The sequence below is a fragment of the Ptychodera flava genome (genome assembly GCF_041260155.1).
Source record: "Ptychodera flava strain L36383 chromosome 3 unlocalized genomic scaffold, AS_Pfla_20210202 Scaffold_26__1_contigs__length_13983176_pilon, whole genome shotgun sequence".
NCBI lineage: Eukaryota > Metazoa > Hemichordata > Enteropneusta > Ptychoderidae > Ptychodera > Ptychodera flava.
This window is the reverse complement of record NW_027248280.1, coordinates 2,596,664-2,620,441: the sequence shown is the minus strand read 5'-3', so window position 1 is coordinate 2,620,441 and position 23,778 is coordinate 2,596,664. Positions and strand designations below refer to the sequence as shown.

At 37.1% G+C, this 23,778-nt stretch overlaps 1 protein-coding gene across 13 annotated transcripts in view; it reads right to left on the bottom strand.

Annotated features, from left to right (window-relative positions):
- The window catches only part of LOC139125811 (rho GTPase-activating protein 32-like), a 54,014-nt gene that overhangs the window by 21,985 nt on the left and 8,251 nt on the right, over positions 1-23,778 (bottom strand). For 3 of the 13 annotated variants that reach the window (XM_070691902.1, XM_070691906.1, XM_070691903.1), the window contains exons 1-7: positions 20,622-20,825; positions 9,625-9,724; positions 6,019-6,137; positions 5,403-5,487; positions 4,922-5,134; positions 2,555-2,647; positions 389-415 (exon numbers count right to left, since the gene is read on the bottom strand). In XM_070691902.1, coding sequence (XP_070548003.1) covers positions 389-415; positions 2,555-2,647; positions 4,922-5,134; positions 5,403-5,487; positions 6,019-6,137; positions 9,625-9,724; positions 20,622-20,650 — 666 coding nt within the window. In that variant the 5' untranslated portion in view covers positions 20,651-20,825. Of the gene's footprint in view, positions 1-388; positions 416-2,554; positions 2,648-4,921; positions 5,135-5,402; positions 5,488-6,018; positions 6,138-9,624; positions 9,725-17,104; positions 17,602-20,621; positions 20,831-23,778 lie in introns of those variants that run through there. The other 10 variants (XM_070691904.1, XM_070691905.1, XM_070691907.1 and 7 more) reach the window with 7 other exon arrangements.

Sequence of the window (23,778 nt, the reverse complement as noted above, 5' to 3'; positions counted from 1 at the left end):
GAATTACAGGGCACATTTTAACCCTTTCACCACCATGGTTTGTCCAAATCCATTGTTTTCTATGGTAAAGTTGGACCTGTATACAGGGAACTGGGGGTGAAAGGGTTAAAGAATGTTATGCACGTTTTAGTTGGCGCTGTTGACACACAACTTCCTTTTATGCACCAAGTCTATTGGTGAGGCCGGTATTCATGTCACAGTTGAGGTCAATGAACTCTGAACTCAACACAAGGGTCAAGGTGCCACCGAGTAGAAGTTGATGTAACAGTTGCCGTGCTAACAGAGGTGACAGTGGAAGGAAGAGAAAGAGAGACACCAATGCTACCCAAAATGTATCATGAATGAAAGATGATGATGATGATGATGATGATGATGAGCGGTTGGTTACCTGGCAATGGTATCCATAGCTATCCATCTTTATGGCAGGATTAAGAGGAATGATTGGGGAAAGAAAACCAAGATTGATGAAGAAATGAGAGTTGCATTTAAAGTTAGCAAGGCAACATTACAGACTAGAAAAATTTAGATCAAAGTAACAAATATTTTCACAGACAGCTGCCTTTCCCAAGTAGAGTGGGATTCTGATTCGTTGTAAAAACATTTCGGAGTGTGAAGAACAGAGTCTATCAGACGGTATTCTCATAGAAGTTAAAAGATATTCTCATCAAGTTCAGAAAAAATGGATTTTTCTGAGTTTCATGCAGGGCACATCAGAGTTTAGCAGTGCTGTAAGAAGTTATACATTATGGAAAAGCATCACTGTCAGTGGATTCTCTCGCTCTCAGGTTGAAACTGCCTACTAATTATCGTAACTTCTAGGTGACTGGGATACACATTTTCATATCTATGGGAAGTTCAGAAATGGTGACCTGATATTGTGTATGATGTGGTTGAGAAGGTGAGCACAATAACAAAGTTATCTAAATGAAGTTGTATTTAGTTAGTGTTACGTTATTTCTCTTACTAGTATTTTGTTTCATTACATTAGAAATCTACTATCTGTTGGCCGGATATCTCACTTCAGAATGACAAAGACCTCATAATCATGTTATTTCATACTGTTCTTACATTTCATTTATTTAACCCCTAATGGTCCTGTCACACCTTGACGATTTAGCCAGCGTATGCCAACATATGAAAAATTTGGCGATTATGTTGGGTGTTCGTCGAATACGTTACTGGTAAGTTTTGTATAAGTTAAGAGCACGCTGAAGCACACTGCTGTACGTTGTAGTACGGCAAGGTCCTCCAAAACTTTTGTGCGTGCACAATAACTTTTTGATCTATGCTAGCATATAGCTCATACGTCCCACACACGCAGGTCATAAGCTGTAGGTAGATTATGGGCTCGTTGACACACGTTCACACATGTTACTTGTACGTTACTCGTAAGTAAAAATATGTCAAGATAATTGTCCAGCGTACCTAAAACGTATTTTTATCCTATGAGTATGTTATGAATACGCTATGTATACGCTCAAAATTGAAAAATAGTTAAGCAAGCTGGAGATTTTGGTACGTCTGCACGCGTTGGTTAAATCTTCAAGGTGTGACAGGATCCTAAATGTGAACTTGGTTGTAATAAATTCAATTATACTTTGTCAGTATGGTTAAATTGAGAGGATAATATTATGTTTATTGTAATGAAAATAACTGACAAACAAATGATGATAATGAAAGTGTTAATCATGTTGACAATGAAGGAGGATACATTAGTCATACGATATATGTCAATAATTCAAACTTTGTGATTGTTTGCTGTGGTTTGAATGTACACCTTGGCATTACTGATACACAAAAGTTAGCAAATACAGTTGTTGTCGTGACACACTGATTCAAGTAAATAGATTTTTCTCAAAGAAAGAATGAACTCAGCACAGTTAAAAGAACAACTTTTCGCTCTCATGTGTCATTACAATATTATACTAATTTGTCATTAACAATTCACAGTTCCACGGAGATGTATGTTATCTAACATTCATTTATAGCAGGGACGTCTCAGAAACTATGGAGGGTTTGGGCGGACTCACAGTGCAGGTGATCGTTCACACCGGTGCCACATAACAATGAGCGAGCAAATTTAAGACACAGATATTAACACATACATTGACCTGGACACATTGAAAGCTGGTTTGATCAGCAGGTTTCAACAAAAAAAACATATTTGATTAATTTGGGACAATAAGTGTAATTTTTATGATCCTATCGTAATTTTTGATCCATGAAATTTTTCTCCTTATAGTATGCAGAACTACAAATTAATTCTTTGTGTGTGTATTACATGGGGTGTAACACACAGACAAATCTTAGTAGATGAGTGGAACACTAAGCATTTCAACATGATTTTAGCAGCAGAACAAGAAACTGTCATCTCCAAACCAAACAAAAATACTGGAAATCACATTCCAAGTTACAGCTAAGAGCTTGAAGCACATGTGCACAACTGGAAGAAACGGAAAGGTACGGATACAGCTCAAAGTAAAAGACACAGAAGTTGAATTTCAAGATTACTTCTTGCACTTGTCTGGGAATTACACCACCACAGGTAACTTACCTCCATCCAGTTCAGGACAGGAGCACAGTTGATCATGTTACCGGCTATCTGAGAGAACCTAGACAGGTAGTGAGACAGGATGGACCTGACAGCCTGTGATGGAACAAAACACATGATTTGATATGTTAGCCATCACTTGGAATATTGTGTGATAGTATTGGCCATTGAACAACTTTGATAACCCCGTTTCTTTTCTGACGACCAACGTGATAACAGAGTAGTTAACCCTTTGAGCGCCAAAGTCAATTTTTGTCACCTCTATAAAATATACACCAGTCAATTTTTTCAGATTTTTGCCAAAATTTTGATAAACAAGTCATTGACAATGACACAGTCCCCACTTGTACTTTAATTACAAGTCCTCTGAGAGGAAAAAGTCCTCTCCATTAATTAGGTCTGTGATGAAAAATACTGCGATACAGATGGGGCTTAATGGTCAAAAATAAGTTCTATGGTGGTGAAAACATGAAACCAATGTAAGCCGCCACACTAATTACAAAAGGTCATTATAATCAATTAGTACTTATAAACAGGATGCTGCCAAACATTTTTGCATCCTATTGTAACACTGACAGATTATCACCGGTAAAGTTTGATGCAGTACAATTTGTTTAGACCTGCCTGAGTTATGGCTAAGGACATGAAAAAATTGTAACAAAATGGCCGCCATGCGGCCATATTGGATCACATTGTGAAACAAATTGATGTGCATATGCATGACATGGGTCAATGTCCTTGTGCAAACTTTTAATAAAATCGGTTAAGACATGCCTGAGTTATGGCTCCGTACATGAAAAAATTGTAACAAAATGGCCGCCATGCGGCCATATTGGATTATATCGTGAAACAAATTGAAGTGCATATGTATGATATAAGTCAATGTCTTTGTACCAACTTTGAATAAAATCAGTTCAGATGTGCCTGAGTTATGGCTCTGTACATGAAATAATCATAACAAAATGGCCGCCATGCGGCCATATTGGATCGTATCACAAAACAAATCAATGTGGATATGCATGACATAGGTCAATGTCCTTGTACCAACTTTGAATAAAATCGGTAGAAACGTGCATGATTTATGGCTCTGTACATGAAAAAATTGAAACAAAATGGCCGCCTGCAACCATATTGGATCATATCGTGTAACAAATTGATGTGCATATGTATGATATAGGTCAATGTCCTTGTACCAACTTTGAATAGAATCAGTTGAGATGTGCCTCAGTTATGGCTCCGTACATGAAAAAATCGTAACAAAATGGCCGCCTGGCGGCCATATTGGATTGTATCAGAAAACAAATCAACGTGCATATGTATGACATATGAAGTAATCCTTGTATCAAGTTTGAATGAAATCGCTCCAGGCATCTCTGAGATATCTGCGTGAACGGACGGATGCACGGACGGACGCACTGACGCAAAGACATGACCAAACCCGTAAGTCCCCCCGGACGGTGTCCGTGGGGACTAAAAACTTTAGTCTATGAAATGCAGTGTCCATTTGGTCCACAATTATCAAAGAAATTACAGAAAATTTTTTAAAACTGATAAAATTGTGCACTAAAATTTTGGAGGGAAAAATTACAGCTGCACTCAAAGGGTTAAATGCCATAGTGCAGATCAATTGCAAGATTGGTACTACATATAGTTGGACACAATATTTGTTGCTGCCGCTATGCTATTTGGACAAATTTTGTCTTGTGCATCTGTCTTTATGACTACAGCTTGTGGTGAGATCCTTTGATATATGATTTTTATTGTTTTTACAGAAATAATTGGTTGTAACAAACTACAAATTTCATTGATTCTGGCAGAGTAATTTTTTAAATCTTTTGTCTTTCAACATCAATAATGAAGTATTACATCATTAGGATCAGTTCTACGGTATATTGAATGAGTATTGTTTGCTCTTGTTTGCAGGATTGACAAGAGTACAACTTCCACTGCATCCATCAAATAATGTGTTCCGTCAGAATATTTACACAGATATCACACTGTCTTTAAGAACGACTACAAAAAGTCGGTACATAATGACCCTTTCAATGGTGACGCTCTCATTAACTTAGCAATCAACAACACTCAGCGACAGTTTGAGGTTTTGACCACTTCAAAGTATATGCACAAGCAATAGAGAGTGCATATACAGTTTGGAGTGAAATGGTCAAAACCCAGTACAGTATATTGAAACTGACATGAGACGTCAAAATAGGAATTTTTCTCTAGCTGACAGCTTGCGCGTGTTTCAACTGTGCCATATCAAGAATATTGTACGGTGGTTTCCACATCGCTACCAATCATGTCACTGTATTTGTGCCATCAGTATACCTGTACTGGTATATATGGCAATGGATAAATCATGAACCGTACCTCATGGTTGCCAGTAACAGCCTCTCCCTTGGGCAACTCAACCAGCTGACTGTACCTCCTATCAAAGATACAGCGATGCAAGTGTTTGTCCAAGACTCTAAAGTCTTCGTAGCACCTCTTCAACGTCCATTTCTTCTTTTGGCAAGTAACTTGGACTGTGTAGTAGTGATTGGGCGGCAGTGCCTCGTCATCAGATTCATTACATATTAGCACCTGGTGATCAAACCAATGAAATCAATCGCTGAAAATGTGTCTTACCATGTTCATTTGGAACAAGCACGTGTTGAACACCTTTGCTCATTGAATATATTCACAAATAGTGATATTTGCAATGAACAACTATACCTCTTTTTTCATTGTTGATGCAAATAATGTACAGCAAAAGATGTCATTTTATATTTGTCCCATTCTACTTTTACCAGAGAAAAGAAAGTGAAAACCATACACTCGTAGCTACTTTTGTTTGCTTTGTGGTTCTTACCTGCACTTGTCCAAACTCTACATTCTCATAATGGAAGTGAGCACATTCATTTAGTTTAGGAAATCTAATTGAGCCGTCGTGATAGCTGGAAAAAGATAAAGAAACGTGAAATGGTCAGTGACAATAGTGCGCACTAATAACCTAGTTATGACAGAATAGTTTTGTTTTTATTACTTTCAACAACACACTCTAAAAGGTATGAATCAACAGACTCAATGCTCAATTCTCAGACAAACCACAACTTAGTCAGTAATTACCAAATGGAAGTTACATGTAAAGTGCATCTTGAAATTCAAAAATCTTTTACTATCACCAAATGGTTCTTCTATCACTGTACGTATGCATTAGAGACACAAGGAATTAATTTATGAATTTGTATAAAATGGAATAAATATCAGGTATCTCATAATACCGTCGCCTTGATAGAGGATGCATTCATTCAAGGGTTTTGGTTCATCTGTGAATATTTGGCCACTGCTCAATTTCATATTTCATAATTGTCAACTTACATCGTTATGAAACCAAACTTGCTCTAGGCTACATAAAATACAGTACTACGGAAATGTTAATGGGGTAAGGCATAAGTACGGAAAGTAAGCCTGTGAAGTGTACTTACGCAGCCATTTTCTTAATTCTTACACTGGCTTGTGTCCGCGTGAAGGCACTTGTCCTGTTACTAGTCTGATCTACATTACCACTACTACGTACATTGGTATCTATTCTATGCAATGGAACCTGAAAGACAGAAAGATGGAGAGGAAAGAAATATGAGCGTCATTTACATGGCAAAATACCAGTAACTCTGCTTGACAAAATCTCACACACTGTTGACCTTTGAACTCTGAACCCTGGTGACCAATGACATCATGTACAGATTGACACCCTATATAAGTATGATTGAAAAGGCTGCAGCATGACTTGCTCTGTTTTAAGGTGATCAAGAATCTATGCTTTGAGTACCTATACTGAGTGTTGTTGTTGTTATTGCATGATAAATACAGTAAAGGACTTCATCTCTTGATGAGTGCCATGCAGGAATGCACCTGTGTATTCATGGCCATGTACAGTGATGCTTCTATTGACAGACTGCATGACGACAGTGTAGGGTTTGCAGGCATACATGTACAGCACAGTACGCAGAATAAACAAGATATCTCTTTAAAAAAAGGAAATAGTTTTTGCTTTCCTTTCAAATAAATGCAGTATTGTTTGATGCGGTATGGTTACTGCACAGGCAGCTTGATAAATATATTGCTCTCATCTTTGGGACTCACTCACACGTACACATCACACACCAACAATAACACATGTACACAAAAACAAACACACTGATGCAAACAAAACATACAATGATGACATCTTTGTTTACACACACAAATAAATTTCCAATCACATGAACAGAAAATTCTGACTGGCATTCCTACCAGATAATGTCACCCCTCCCCTTTCATTTGTATTAGTCCATCAAAGCCAGTCAAAGTCACTACAAACATTTTTATGTTGAATGGGGAGAAACCACTCGGAGAGCTCGCAGTAGGGGTGTGATTCAATTAACTAAACAGTTGTTATCAATCAAACTCACAAACAAACAAACAAACAAACAGATAAGCAAACAAATAAATACACAAATATAATTCAGTAAACACCCATGGTTAGCATTCATAGTTATACAGCAATTACATACATGTGCATGTATACCTAGCAAGTATTACAACAAATGACAGCGTTTGAAAACACATAGCTTGGACATCTTTGCAGACGCAAGTACCGGTATTAGTACATACGGGGTAATAAATGTTAATTATGTACAGGTATGATTGAATGTTGTTAGCAGTGTTTGTACCTGTATGCAATGTATAGAGAATGGAAAGCTGTCCTGTATTCCTGATTAGTGTTTTAATGAAAGTGACAATCATAAGTAAACACCAGTCACAGTACACGTATGATAGTATGACATCTATACAACAGTCTGTGACTGCATGTATCGGTTAAGCCTAAGTATAAAATCTAAATTCGATCATGAGTTCCTTTGATTTCACCTGTGTATTGACAGTAATATCTTGTGCCCTGCTTTCAATATATGTCTCAATTCTCTTGAAATAATTCAGGAATGAGACAGTTGCCATCATATCTATACTGGCATAATGTCACAGATATCACATGTGTAGCTCATTCATTATTTTGACAATCCATTTGGATTATTGTATTTAATATTCTCATCTTACACAAATTTTTAACGGTTTGATTGGGTCAGCCCAGCAGTCAATGGTCACCCAATATACTGGTACATGAGTATGTAAATCCCAACTTCTATGTAAGGTAGAACATGCCTCAGAATTTAAAGACTAACTTAGACTTTTGCTTCAATTTCCGTAAGGAGAATTCAAACCATTCAATAATCAAACTCAAGAATGAAAATCTGGGGTCAGAATGCAGAATTCTGCAGATTTTGTGACAAGAGTAAACAAATTACCTTATTTACCGATATTTGAAATCCAAAGTGGCGCTCAACCCCGTGTATCTCTATCAATTTTCAAAAAAAGTATGCCAGTTAAATCAGTTACTCCAAGAGTTTTAAGAATGAGTATTGTAAAAGCTTGAGTCTCAATATACATCCCCGAGGCGTATTCTATCTTAACCATCTCAGCCAAATGTCCCTGGATATGGATCTGACTCATATATAGAAAAGGTAGGATTTACATTTACCAGTATCTGTGCGTAAATTGTGACAAAAGATTTGAAAATTGATGATCATATGTATGTATGCTGGCCTTTAACGGCAATGGTAACATTTTACAAACTGTGACAGCACTTTTAAAGCAGCCTTGGACATTGTAACGGTAAATAATGCTGAACATGTAGCCAAGTACAGATGTCAGCAAGATTTCAACAGAAACAAGCCACTTGCTGTTATATTTGAGCGGCTATCTTTACATTCTTACTGAGCAGAGCTTAGATGCCGAGATTACAAGTCAACACCGATCTGTCTCAAGGAATGCATGACCTTTGTGTCCACGGAGGTCAAGAGAGAACGTAGTACACGATTTTCTGCAACTTTGAGACTGGGAGAAGCTACATGCATTTACAATTTACATTTTTGTTTCGCTCATTAAAACAGCCAAGTAATGGAAATAAGCAAAGTGACATTTGGCATATTAATGTGCATGACCTCTAAGACCAGGGAGGTCAATGGAAAATAACATAGATGATATTCTGAGAGTGAAATAGTTGAGATGATACGTGTTCTAAATTTGTCAGGTTTGTATTGTATGCCAAGCCATTGATACATGACAGCCAATCATAGCCAGTGTACTGACATGATGACACTGACAGGTCATCGCTCTCTCACATTTTGGAGATTACTGTCATGGAAACTTGAGTTTGAGAGGAAATGGTGCAAATAATGAAATTTAAACTGTTCAAAGAATATTACAGAGTGTCAAATTACATGTATCCTTGGCCAGTGATTTCAAACTGGTAATAGGTTGTAATTTTGAAACATCAAACTGTTAATTAACCTCTATAAGAATATGGGACAGTCTACCGAAAGATGTATTGTAAATATATGTAGCTTCCCATGCATACTTCTTTTGTGCACGTAATTACAATACTTATGGTTATAATATTGATGGTTAATTCATAGAAACAATAGGTACACCACGACCACAAATGAAATTGACAAGAAACAAAGTAAATTCCATAGGTCTTGTGTGGTGGCGCTGTTCACACCAAGAACAACAGTATTCATACAATTAGTAAATTCAATGTACCTCATACCTAAGTCCACACTGAAGTTAGTGTATTCTTTGCATTTAAGTTTATGGTTTATGGATTAGACTTTATCACCACAAAATATGAGAACATCACTGAATGACGTGTAATTTAAAGCACGGGAGAACTTGGCCGATACTAAACCAAGGGAAAGCATGGAATGACAGCCTCGCCGAGGAGAATTTCACGCACAACGGGAAGTGTTAGAAAACAATCCACCAAGATACTAAGCCAACCAACATGTTATGACTGATAGTGGAAAATGTGAAGAAAATCAACATAAAAGAAATGAGTTATTTTATTGGGTCTTTTATTGAGGAACATAAAGTGAAGACTTGGAAGAATTGAACTGACGAATGACATGCCATGATAGTATGAACAAAACCAGAGTATCAAATAGAACATTCAAATAGTTTCTGTGACCATTCACCCAAGGAGCTGTGGATTTTACCTTGGTATAAAACATACTGTTGCCGGCCGCCACACGAATGGTGTTGGTCTTTGTCTTACTGTCATTTTCAGCCTCCGAGACCTTGCGAAGCCTTTGGCCCCTGTTTATGAGATAGGGAGAACTAGTGCTACATAACTGAACACACAGCAAAACTAACATGTATTCACAATGTAGACAACACACTATGTGAAGGGAACATACAGTACGCATGCACAACCTTTGAGTTATTTAAGAGAAGATATAACTTATATTCACTAAAAATAAATGAAGATGACAAAAACAGGTATTTAGATAATGTGAAATGATGATCTGAAATAAAAAATATAAACATTTATTCACAAACAATTGGTTTCTTCAGCAACATAGTTTCATATTAAAAATCTTGACTGGATCTTAACTTATTTTCACAAATGTTCTTCTAAAATACCTGGAAAAACAGATACATGTACATGTATCTACATATATTGTATGGTACATGTATGTTTGGATGTACACACAGATTATATCTTGCTCTTCACACATGTATCAATATCTGTTGGAAATGAACTATAGAACTGCTCCATGTGTGTTGGTACATAGATACCAAAACAGAGTACATTGAAGGAATAAACTTCAGCAGACTGTTGCATTGGTGATAGGCTGTTGTGAAGATCGTTGGGTATATGCGGCGGCCCTAAGCTAGTAATTGCCGCAGTGAAAAGCCAAGCGACAGGGGCCAGTCTTTCTGAACTACTAAAAGACAGCAAAACTGTGAACATCCTCAGTTTGAAGTTCATGTCCATACTAACTGAATGTTTACATCATGACTCATCACACTTTAAAAACCACACATACACTCTATCCAGTACTTGACAACCAATTAAAATTACAACACCATATTTGATTTAAGTAGGATCACTGCTTCACTCCAACTATTTATTGATTATTACTGGTCAAAATTAAGTTACACTTTCCGTCATATTGAACAAAATGCCGGGTGTCATTTGCATGAGAAAAGAATAAATCAAATAAAAAATTTTAACAAAGGTTTTGATAAACCATTACGTTATATTGTCTGTGCATAAACTGTATAGAGCTGTAATGACTCAAAGAAAAATACCCACTTTGATGAATTTCACAAGGTTTTGGTTTCACATACACTGCATTGTCTGTGCTGATAACATAATGATTGATTGGCTAACTGGCCGTCATATAACTGTTGTCTCTCTTGATCATGGATGAAAGCATTACTGGACGTACTGGTACATTGTACAGTACCGTTACATGTACACTGTAAGAAAGCATTGCTGTGGCTGCTTTTGAAAACAAAATACATTTTACAAACAAAGAAATTACAAAAACAAAACAATGTAGATTTTGTTAAAATAAAATGTATGCATGTATACTGTAGTACATACCATACACATGTTATATACCGGTATGTATGTATTGCACATACAAACCAATACACAGACACACACATACAATATGCATGCATACGTACATACATACACACATACATACCTACATACAAATATAGTATACAATACAGTATGTACACATACATACCGGTACATTGTACACACATACATACTGGTATACCGGTATAGTATATACATGTACAGTATACATACATACCGGTACACAGACACAGACACACACACACACACATACCTTGTATTTGTACATAAATAAATACAATACACATGTACATGATACTGGAGAACACTAATTTGCATCTCATGATTGACGTACACTGATCTCTTTGAGTAGACAGTGTACCTAAATACACTCCCTGCAATGACAATAATTACAGTGTCTGCATTGTGGCATTGCAATTTAATGATTCATGTCTGATATCTGACTGGCTTGTTTGTCTATGTTGGTCCCTGGAACCGATGTCAAATTTAAAAACTCTGTACTACCTCTGCAGACTGCAATGTTATCAGTGGTCCCGGCCCTCTCGCTGTTTATCACACAAATGTAATAGTTCGTACGCCTCACTACCTATATTATCTGCACTTACATACTAACGCACTGGCCAATCCAATAACCTGAACAAAGACTGGCCTTCCACTACCTTTGAAAACATATTTACCTCTTTGTAGTATGCCGAGATCCTCTTTCTAGTTTCTTCATTGTTTGACATTAATCCTGTTATGCATTCATCCTACATGTACTATCCCTGCTGGTGGACATGGGTACATGAACATGAACTGATGTGCTTTCATATTGATTTTGTTTGAGGAAAAATTTAATTCCCTTTATAATTAATGTAACCCTAGTTAAGTGTGTTTGGCATGGAACCAGGTCTGGTACCTGTGTACTGGGAAGTGACCTTCCTTGTATGAGATTTAGTAAAGACTGTAGAATTCTGTGTACAATAACAATGATGTAGCCACACCTTAAAACAAATACAATCATGCACACTGAAGGGTAATTATATTCTGAGAAGTGGACAATTCTACTGAATCTTCACATGAACTATGAAAAACATAACTGTATTTACCACTGACATATACACAGTGCTTGTACACTTTTTTGTGACATTCACATTTTTCTTATGAGCCGAGCAATATTTCTGCCGGTGTTTGTTTTAAAACCTTATCCAAGATACTATAATAATGTGCCTTGTAGTAGATAAGTTATTATTCTGAGACACAGTCATTGCTCAAACAGGGCCATGCCATGTGCCTGATTATTGAAATTAATACTTGGTATGTACCAGTACAGGTTGTTTTCAAGCCCATGAACGCGTGCAATAATAAAATGGATATTTACGACTATTTGCAAAACATGAGAAAAAGCATAAAGTTGAATTCAGTTAATCTTCTACAGGATAATACAGCAATATAATTGAACCAATTTTCACTACTTTGAAAAAATGTTCCACAGAATTAGCAGCAGATGAAATTTGCTCATATTAAGTGCGCTAGCCACAGAGACTCAATACAGAAGGGAACATAGTGTAATTCTCACCATCATACACTTCATCTTATCTTGACCATGAGCTAACTTTTGTTATGTGCATTTTTAAAAATTTTTAGAGGGGTGGCTGACTTGACATTGACAATGTCTAGGCATTTCACAAATGAAGATAAAACCCAAGTGAACAGATATGAGTATGACCTGGTATCATTCTAGCACAAACTGAGAGCTAACACAGCCATCATTGTTCTGTACATTTCACAAAGTTGCTTGTTCACGTTCCGGTACAAAACAGTATTTCGCACAAAAGACTTTTATTAAAAATGTGGATAAACTTGATTTGTTGGTACATGTATTATAATGAGAATATAGGGCAAAGCGCTGATGATGAACACTTATTAATGGACTCAGGCGAGAGGAATGCTTAACTAATATGCTCAGTTCCACCTTGCCTGTTAATTTTTGATTTTCCTCTTGCCCATGTCAATAATAAATGCTAATGGTCCGTGCATCACATCTACATTCCTTCAGTCCTGACCTGCTTGAACCAGGCTCTGATTTACCAAGCTATATTGCTAGCAATGACACATCACCTACTAACCAACTGTGATTTTTAGGAAGTACAGGATTGCAGGAGTGCATTCCCAGGCACCAGGCTGCCTCAGATGTACACATACAACTTTACGTTAGTGTCATGTGGTGTTATTGGATTTCTAGATTCCTTTCAAAATTTCATCTAACCTGCCCAACTGCATGTACAGAACTGCTCTCAAGGGCTTTGAGACTTTATAGAGAATACGAATTAGCATGTACAACGTGGTCATATTCTACTTTTGCACAGATCAAATTTTCAATTTATATACTGCCATAAAAAAAAGAAAGAGACTGTCTGTCACTATCAATTTCCTCATAAAAAAAAATTAATCGACTTCAAACATGAAGAATATGTGGCCAGTAGAATAGGATTCACAAATGTAAAAATTACGTACCGGGTACTTTAGATTCACACATCACATATCATAACACAATACACATACTCTTTGTGTCAGATGTCAATATATGTGTACATGTATCTGTTATTGTCTGTGATGGTTGAAAATCACTAACTGCTGATATGCAGAACATTATAAACTTAAAGTGCTTATACTATGGTAGTTAGTATTTAGGACAGCAAACGGTAACAGTTAATGTTTTGATTATCAAAACAAAAATCTCTGGAAAATTGCAATTACAAACAAAACAGGCAGACTTACCAAAGTCGTGATGCACATGACAATAATATTATCTTGAGATTTTCAAACACTGGACTGGGTATTATAATATATATACTGTACTCTACATGTCAATTAGGTGCCTTCAAGCAATGAAATAGAACAGCAAATCCCCATTATGCGCAAACCACGGATGACTATTTGCAAATTCTCATGTCCAATGGAACCAACCCTCCGAAATACAGCCACTTATTACCAATAATTCATTCTAATAACCTTCATTTGGCCGAGCACTGCGCGGAACAAAAGACCACATTGTGACTTCTCACTGATGACTTTCATAAAAATCAATACGTGGACAATTAAGCTTTCATTTTTTTCTCTCTCTCACATATTGCCTCCAACCAGTTCCTGTTGTCGTCGCTTTGACACGAAGAGATTGCAAAATCAATAGACATACTGGTACCCCGGTATGTCAGTGACAACATATACACACACCTTAATTAAAAAGAAAAATTCCACCCATAGAATCAACAAATACCATCACTACTAGCCATAAAAATGTAATGTGCAAATATACAGAATCCTTAGACCGTGTAATGACAATGTTCATCCATTCAGGTCTTGCACAGCCAGTGTTTTATCCAGAATGGCATCAACAGGGGGGGATTTCCCCCTTTAGCAGAAAATTTATGGGGGATATCACCAATTCATGTGTTCTACTTGTATCTCTTAAGTGTGACTGGCACCATTTCATAGAGGCTGTCCCCCCCCCCCCCCACCGTTGACAAATTACTAGGGGGAGCAAACATGTACAGAGTATAAAATGCAAAGGAATACTACGAACAATTTTGCAATTTTTCATACAGGTTAACAAGCATTATTTTTGCCAGGGCATTGAAAGTGTCCTTCATTATGGTATTGTTTAACCTAAAATTGTCACAATATTTATTTGTTTATTTTCCTTTTATAAACATTAAGTTGTCAACATATTTATTTCTTTCATTTTAATAAACACGACTATATCACTATGTACATACAGGTATATTCTGCTCACAGATGTACATGTACATGTAAAGTACTGAATGATTTCACCCTTTCAGCCCTATTATGTTCCCCAGAGGCCTAATTTACCAGGAAAAACAATGGGACTTTGTTGTGTTTCAGTCTGACCTATACTGATATTTGATTCATAATTCAATCTCTTAATTAAACACTGCGGCAGTTCTGTCATCACATTTCCAGGTAAAAATTCCAACCTTGAGTCCACCCACAGAGACTGAGACAGCGGTACATTTTTCTACAGGCATTGATATAATTCCAAGAATTCACAGCTTTTCTATCCTGCAATCTACCGTACTATTTTCTTCCTGGAAATTCAATTTACATTTTAGATCTTCCAGGAATAAATGCTTGGACTAATCCATTGATCAAACAAAGCTGACAAATTTACCTTTACTGTTTTACCACGCCACTCCTGATGTGATGGTGAATGATATGGTTCTCTTCAATAACACCCACTTGAACTTGGCTAGCCTACATGCTGATCTACTGTCCAAGCTTGTACACATGTTTGTATATGGGTGTATGCCATTTCTGTTTCAATTTAGATTTGCGTATTCATGTACGCACTATTCAGATTTTACATTTTATGAAAAGCTGCCACTGATTGAAAAATTTCAACACACAGACGTACGACTCTACACTGATCATCTATCACCAGTGTGTTCACCGTATTCATCTCCTGGCATAATGGTGAACTATATCATTAGGCTGTGGGTTCATCCAAACATACTTACATATATTTGCATGTCTCCTTTGTATCTCATGCGCTATGTCCTACATGTAACCACACGGTCACTCACTCCCTGCCTTGATGTCATTTCCATTTCACATTGGACTGAGACAACATGACTTGTATGTCCAATGATATCAGCCTACTTTAAATAGGCATGTACAATGTACGCCAACAATCAAAGGTTACTGACCTGACGTTTCCTGACAGTTGGCATGGCAACATCATATGCTTTACTGCACCCTTCAATCTACAAACACAGGATCTACAGTGAAGTGTAGGCTGACCTCCATTTTCTGTGGTTTGCCCTACATTGTTATCGGCACATCAATTTTTCTTATTTTTTGAACTCAGGGCCTTTTTCTTCAGTACATAAATCATTTTTTGCATAGAAGACAGATATGGTTCCACAAAAATAGAGTGTTGGTAAGACTGAAACGTGGTGTCAATAAAACTCAAGTGTAATTGCCACCCACTTCACTGGCCATATCACACACTACAGCTAGAAGGAGCAAGCAATCCACTAGCTAAAGCTCACAGGCCTGTAGTCTTGATGCTTCTACTGGCCAAACTCACAGATGATTTATTCAGCTGGTAACTAAAATATTTACTGTTGGAAACTAAGGCAAGGGCAGGTGATATTTTTGGTTACTATACTAGCAGGTGCATCTGAAACTGACATGCTTATCACTATAAATATTGTTAATGTTAGAGGGTACATTTTCACAGTACCACATCATACTTCAGCACTTTTGATCCATCGAAAGATTATTGTACAACAATGTACACACATGCGTGTATGTGAAAAATACCAGTGTATGATTGGCTACTTGAGTCATGGCACCTGGTACTGTATTGGTACATGTAAATGAGTCTCATGAGGTACAATATAATGAAATATTGTATGCACATGTATGGTACATATGAATGTCACGGAACTCCACACCATGTCTATGTAAGGCATACACCTTTGTGTACGGTACCAGTCTATACATCACTGGACTGTGTAGACATGGTACTGTACATTGCACATGTGGATAAAGTTAAATGTCTCAACTATTATGAAGTTCATGATACAAAGTCATTTGTACAGAATACATGTATTCAAGTAGTGTACAAAACTTTTGCTGTAGATTACAAATTTTTTTATGATACAGATGTATATATTTACTGTTCATGTCCCATGTTTACATGAATGTAAACTAAAACCAAATATTTTGGTTTCACTTTGGCTGAATTTACAGTAAATATAGTTCTACCACATTCCACTCTATTGAAATCTTCACATTCCGTTATATTTTGTCTTTACTATATTTGGTTGAGCCACGGTTACATTGTAGAGTACCCGTGGTTGGACTGAGGGTAAGTCTTGTATGACTGTGGAATATTTCAAAATTGGACACTGGATGTCACCACACTCAGGCTTTTTAGACCTGTTTTGTACCCAGCTCACATACCGTACGCTTGATTGTGTTTCACAACTGGACCAAAACATAGATCTGTTTGTCTGTTTGGCAAAACACATGCATGTACATGTACCATACTGAGTCATATAGGACACACTAACCATCATTATCTTCCTGTTGGTGCCATTGTTACTGTACATTTGCGCTGAGCTCACCGACTTCAGCTTCCTGTTTTGTTGAAAAAATTTTCACTTGGGTGGGTCTAGTGAGTAGGCGCCCGACAAGAAAAAAACTGCCGGCAGGGGCAAGCTATGGTGGCCCTCGTCCAAGGACACAGACGCTGCCTTTGTTCATGTAGGTACAGAGGCTATTTCCAGCAAACAGCTTCGCCGAGTAAATCTCTCCATTGTCATTACATTCTCAAACAAGTGAAAGACCAGCTGCCGTGTCTGGGGCCTTCAGTTGCAGCAAGGGCACACACAACTCACTCAAACACCATTTCTTTCTGTCCACCTTCCTCCTCAAAGTACTACTGCAATGCAGAGCGATGATGTCCACGGCACCACATCCACGAAAATGAGAAAGGATACAGTATGACGAGACGAAACCACCTCACAGTGATAATTACCCCTGTATGTATCATACCAGTGAACACAATGGGTTATTTGTCCATGGAAAGGTAATGTTTCCCTGACCCCTGAACACAGACACAATTCACTGCTGACTATATGACTCATATCTTCCTCTGAAAGAACTTTGCTCTGATCTGCCTGGAAGTCAGCATGTTTTTCAATATGCACTTTCATTGGTTATACTCTGAGTCAGAATTTGATATTTTCCTGAGTACCTGTACATACATGTACAGGTTCAAAATACTGGTTCATGTAGACTGAGTGAAAAAGATCTACATGTATTATTTCTAAACTAGATGAATTAATGGCCTTTCCCATTTGCAATGTGGGGCAATGTAGATCGAGTACAGCAATATGATTCATACAGTGTTCTCCACAGCTTGGTAAAAACAGAGGGGAGACAATTTACATTACAATGCATAATTTGCATATTCTTTTGTTGTGAAAATGCATTATTTTTATACATGGTTATTAGCATACTAATAGACTGCTCCACAACAGAGGGATGGCCCACCCCTGAAAATCCACTCGTGGAAGAACCCTTTATCATGCTATTTTAAAAATACTGTACCATTTCCTGGCACTTTCTTGACACATCATTCACACAAGTTTTGGTTCTGGTATAAATAAACCTGTGATGTACGAGTTGCACTAGCTGGAGTCACTTTTTGTATTTCTGTAAACCTCTTTCCCTATTGGTCTATTAACCATCATAGATCATAGCCATGACTTCATTTTAGACCATTTTCAGGTCAAAAGTTACGCCAACTTTTAGACCAGCCAGACATTCTATGATGGACACATGTACTGGTACATGTAGGAGAACCACATGTGGTACTAGATTTTCATGTCTTTCTGTGCACCAAGGGTGAGCAATGGCATTGCTGTTCCATGCCGCTGACACACACACACACACACACACCATAGGAGTGAATCACTATTAATGCTGAAGTTGCAAAAATCAATACAGGAGAAAGTAGTTTCTGATCACATGCACAAAACAAAAAAAAACAAAACAAAATGTACAAGTATCCATTAGATTGATCCAACCTTCACAGCATTACATAAAGTTCAAAACCTATTGTGTCAGTCTACAGGTCTGTAGACACTAAATTGTACAGTGTATGGGTAAAAATATGGGTCAGGACCCTGAACTGGAAAGAAATGTGTAACACATACCGGAAATGTAAATGAATATGTGAAGTCTCATGTAAGAATATCTTCAATGTACCAAATGCTTTGAATATTTTGTATCTTTCTTTTTTCACTCCACAATGAAAGCAACAATTACAACTTCATTAGAGGACTGTGTGCTCACAGGGAGTTTTGACAGGTACAGGGTGCCATTTGCAAAGCATCACTGATTTCTCAACAAAAGATTTCTCACATTTATGTGGCCCTCCATGACCCATGCAATGCACTTTCCTAAAAGTTCACTTCAAAGTTGCCTGCTGGGGAACTTAGCATTCGATTCTCACTGACCAAAGCAGACTTTATGCTGGATGTTTATTGGAGGAGGGAGGGAGGGACGGGTAGCGGAGGTTCATGTGTACGTACAGCACTTTGGAATACTTGGGTGAATATTGCTGCATGTATGTACCAGGAGTACTCATGTACGTTCATTATTTGTTGATGCTGACAAGTCAATGGAAACTGCACTGAATTTCAGAGCCCCCCCCTCCCTGGTATTCAGGGGCCATTATCCTGCCAAGTCAGTGAAATTCAGTATTGAACAGAATGTAATAGCCAGCCAAGTCCAATGCCATACACCATACTTCGGTATTTCAAGGCAGCTGAAACTGCCAAACTAGGTAATGTTACATTCTTGTGCACGTACATGACATGTGCCCAGTTGAGAAAAATACTCTTTTGACTACATACATGTACCACTTCTTACTGATTTGACAGGACACCCGATACCAGACCATCTAGCAGGAAGACAGTTTAGGTTTAATTTCAATTATGTAAATTTAGTGGGAATTTACGGAGCTGATATACATACAATTGCTACGACATTGAAAAATATTATACACATACTTCATCAGTACATTCTTATTATTTTTTCATTAGACAAAGTGAATAATTATTATTATATATTCTTTCCAGATCAATGTCCAGGCACATGGTATAGTTACACATGTTGCTTTGCCAGTCATGATATTACAGCTATTTATATCCACCTGTAATTATAATGTTTTCCTGTTGACCTAGAAATATGATTTAGGAACTTGCTAACATTGAAATTAAAACAGATCTATATACGGTATATCAATTGATGAAGGCATAAGGAAATGTATGGTTTTGAAATCCTTTATTCTTTTGAGCATACCACAATTTCCACAAATCCTCAACCAATGTACGTGTGTACCCTCTCACTTTTAACATTTCTGAGCTCCGTTGACGTAACGTCAATTTAGAAACTAAAAAATTCCTCCTCAGCCCTATACCAGTACATGTTATATTCAAGAGTTTCTTGAGCTGAAGGGAAGTTTCTGAGAGACAAAGGTTTGTAGAATTGGCTTACAGGACGCGTTGTATATGTACCAGGTACATGTAGGTCCTGACTATGGGAGGACATGTTGCAAAATCTACCAGATTTAAAAGTTTAACCCTTTCAGGCCTGAACCTCTGAATACCAGTATATGTATATTGGTATGTACCTGTAGTATGTGTATATGTAATTCAGGTAAGTTACCAGAGAGTCAGACCAGATAGGCTTACAACAAACTATGTAGGGAGAGAATCTTTTTCATGAGATAATTGTTAAGGATTGGCATATTCTTTCTCCAGACACTGTTACATTGCAAAGTCACCTGGAAAATCTTAAGTACATGCGGAAGATAGCTGGTTTCAGAAGAGGAGAAAATAACACCATACTGGGTTGTATGGCCACTGAATACATCTCTGTATTCATCGTGGAGATGACAACACATACATGGAATGGCTGACCTCTGACCTTGACATGTACGTGTACTCTGACCAATGCACGCACCACAACGCTGTTGGTTAGAATGAGAAAGCAAGGAGTAATAGAAACGTGACTCACCTTTGAAGTTCTTGCTTAGAACTAGCCATAACACTGGACCATGTAGTAAAACAACATCACTAGATAGATATGTATACGCAGTGACAATTTTGCTGAGCTCAGCAAAGTAAACCAGACTGGCTGCCAGTTATGATGAATGTCCACTCTAACATACAGCAGCTGTGAGCCAGGCTAGCATAGCAGTGTTGAGGAAATGAATCTTGCAAAGTCTGAAAACAAGAACCAGGAAATGCAAATATTTTAGGAGTATAAATAAGTGTATGTTTGCGAAGTCCTTTAAAAATGTAACAAGGAACAGGAGATAGGAAATTAAATGAAAAACATGAATTAAATTTGGTGATTATATCATAATCATATGACAACAAGGCAATAATCATTTCCTCATTCAATTTCAAGGAGTTGTAATGGTACTTGTGAAGTCTCATTTGACCCTGTGGACCCTCAAATAAAATATATGAAACATTAAAGGTAGGGAATTCAATCCCATAGACCGAGTTGTTCTAGTCTGTAAGAGGATTATGAAGGTGTCATAGCCTTTTGTTTTCCATTGAAATTGTAATCTAATAAGTAAATTTCCTGGCAAGACAATCTGACATCTGAACCATGCCTTTAACCCTTTCACCCCCAGTTCCCTGTGTACAGGTCCAACTTTACCACAGAAAACAATGGATTTGGGACAAACCATGGTGGTGAAAGGGTTAAAGTTCAATCAGCTGCTGATAGCTTGATAATGTAATTTTGATACTTCACAAAATAAACATCAATACTTAGACTTGACCGTCTATCATCATACATATGATACCAAAACAGAGCTTGTAAGTTTATAGAAAAGAGTGGCACAGATTTAACTTTCAACTGCATTTGATTTACATCACATCAATTCGGTTATTACCTTGTAATTGTTACATGTAATTAAAACAATGTGGTACCTATTGTTTCCTTTTTTATCACAAAGTAAAATTACATGTGGTTTCAGAGACCTGCCTCTTAATAATACATGTAAATATAGCAATGACTTTACAGATCTACATCTAAGAATAGAAGTAATGGTTCAATTTGAGGGCATGTTATTTTGTGATCAAGCCTTGACCTCACTCTAATCCCATCCAATGTCATTGGACAGCAGCTGCAGTTGTTTGGACTAACAGTTTTTCCCCTTCAATATTTCGGAAAAGCTGACGAATACAATAGGCTGTTTTCAAACAGACCAAATGGATAGAAACAACTATTGACAGGGAAATGATGATAACTCTGATGCTGTACCTGTATGTACTGAAGTATGGTTTATAAATCCATAGTCAAATACATTTGGTATGTGGTTCCCAAACCATTTACCTGCAAGTTTCAGTGACACTGTTGGGAACCACATACATGTACCACTTTTGTCCTCTGTAGCATAGTATGATTGTATCAATATTCTGAGGGAAAGCCTGGTAACATGACTTGGGGAACCTAAGCAGATTTTACAGGGCTGCAGTCCTTAGGTAAAATGGCGCTACATGTACATGTATTCAGACTCAAACTTTTACAATGCTTTTCTGATCTACTGCTTGTTGGGCTCATTTTGAAGCTCTTGCAGTAATTTACGTTTTTGCAATCTTATTTTCTGTGAAAATAATAGAGAAAAATAATAGTTCAGTGTTTAGTGTGTATGATGAGTATAGACTGGGTACGGCACGAATGTAAGTGTTCAGTACAGGCATTTTCCAACACAATATACCACACATTCACTAGTACCCTAGAATATGTCCATGTATTATTATGTACATGTACTTCAATGCCTGGATAAGTTACCTTGATCAGTTTTACATTGGTCATTTTTCCCAAAGTATAAAATTAATGTAGGAATTGTCATTATTGTGAGCCTGAGGCAATTTTTTTGACAGAAAAAGTAACAATTTAGATTTTCTGGACTAAAGTCAACCTATGCACATTTGTAAAATTGAAATCTATTAATTGGGGTGACACATTTTCACATGTCTATGTCAAAATGATAAAATCAATAAATGCAAATAACACTACATGGTATGGAGGCCTGCTCATTGAGGAACAAAGGACTTTGAAAATTTCATTGAAATATACCATTAGTGTACAGTACATAGAAATTGAACACATACTATATATAGTACTGTATTTGTATATTATGAAAAGATCATAAATTATGGCACACCAATTCACAGAAGAAAATATTTATTCCATTGTAAACAGTGCGTGAAGATCTTTGACAGTTTATAATATACACGTATATACCAGTACATGTATAAATCTGCATTTGATGTCTTCTATGAATGTACAGCCACCAGTAGACGTACATGTATACTAGTGGTAATGTGACACGCACGCACACACAGACACAAAGTGAGCCACATAGTAATTCATCAGACATTGCACTGTTACGTGGTATCATACACGAACTTTGTGAAATGTTTTATGGGCTGACTGCAAATCAAATATAATGCCTAGTGTTACAATAATTTACAGGTCATGTCATCTATTTTAATAAACACATCAAACTGTCACTAAAATCACCAGCGCCGCTAGGCAAACAAATAAGTTAGCTACTAAGAACAAATTAAGTGCAAGGATCTTGAGGATGCAGTATTGTAATGACTGGTCACACACTTGCTCTTTTGTGTCCTCCTTCAGATAAAATGTTGACACCAGTGTCCCAAACACAACACAAGTGTACAAGTATTGTCATTATGGACAAATGAATTATGATCCAGACTAAAATTTAGTTGCTTACAGTATTACCAGACATTCCGTAAATGTTCATACATCCTGTATCGACAGGTTTACTAAGCAATAACTTTATGAACAAATGTATGTACACTCCAATACACACATACACACATGTAAATTAGCTACAATTTGTTGAAACAAATTCATAACCCATTCCCAAATATACCGGGTGTGCCCTCTACTCTAACCTTGTATGATGTGCAACTATCTCAATATACCTATTAACTGAGGTGCAGTGTTTATTGCTGAGTAGGTTCAGTGTAGGGTCAGTGTCCTCTATGTTTACTGGAATCCTTGTGGAGAATAATGATTAATTGGTTAGTCAATGAACTGTGATAGTTGAGGGGTATAACCATTAAAGCGAAGAGCCCATAAACAGTGGCCCTTCTAAGGTTGAAACCCCCCAAGTAGCATA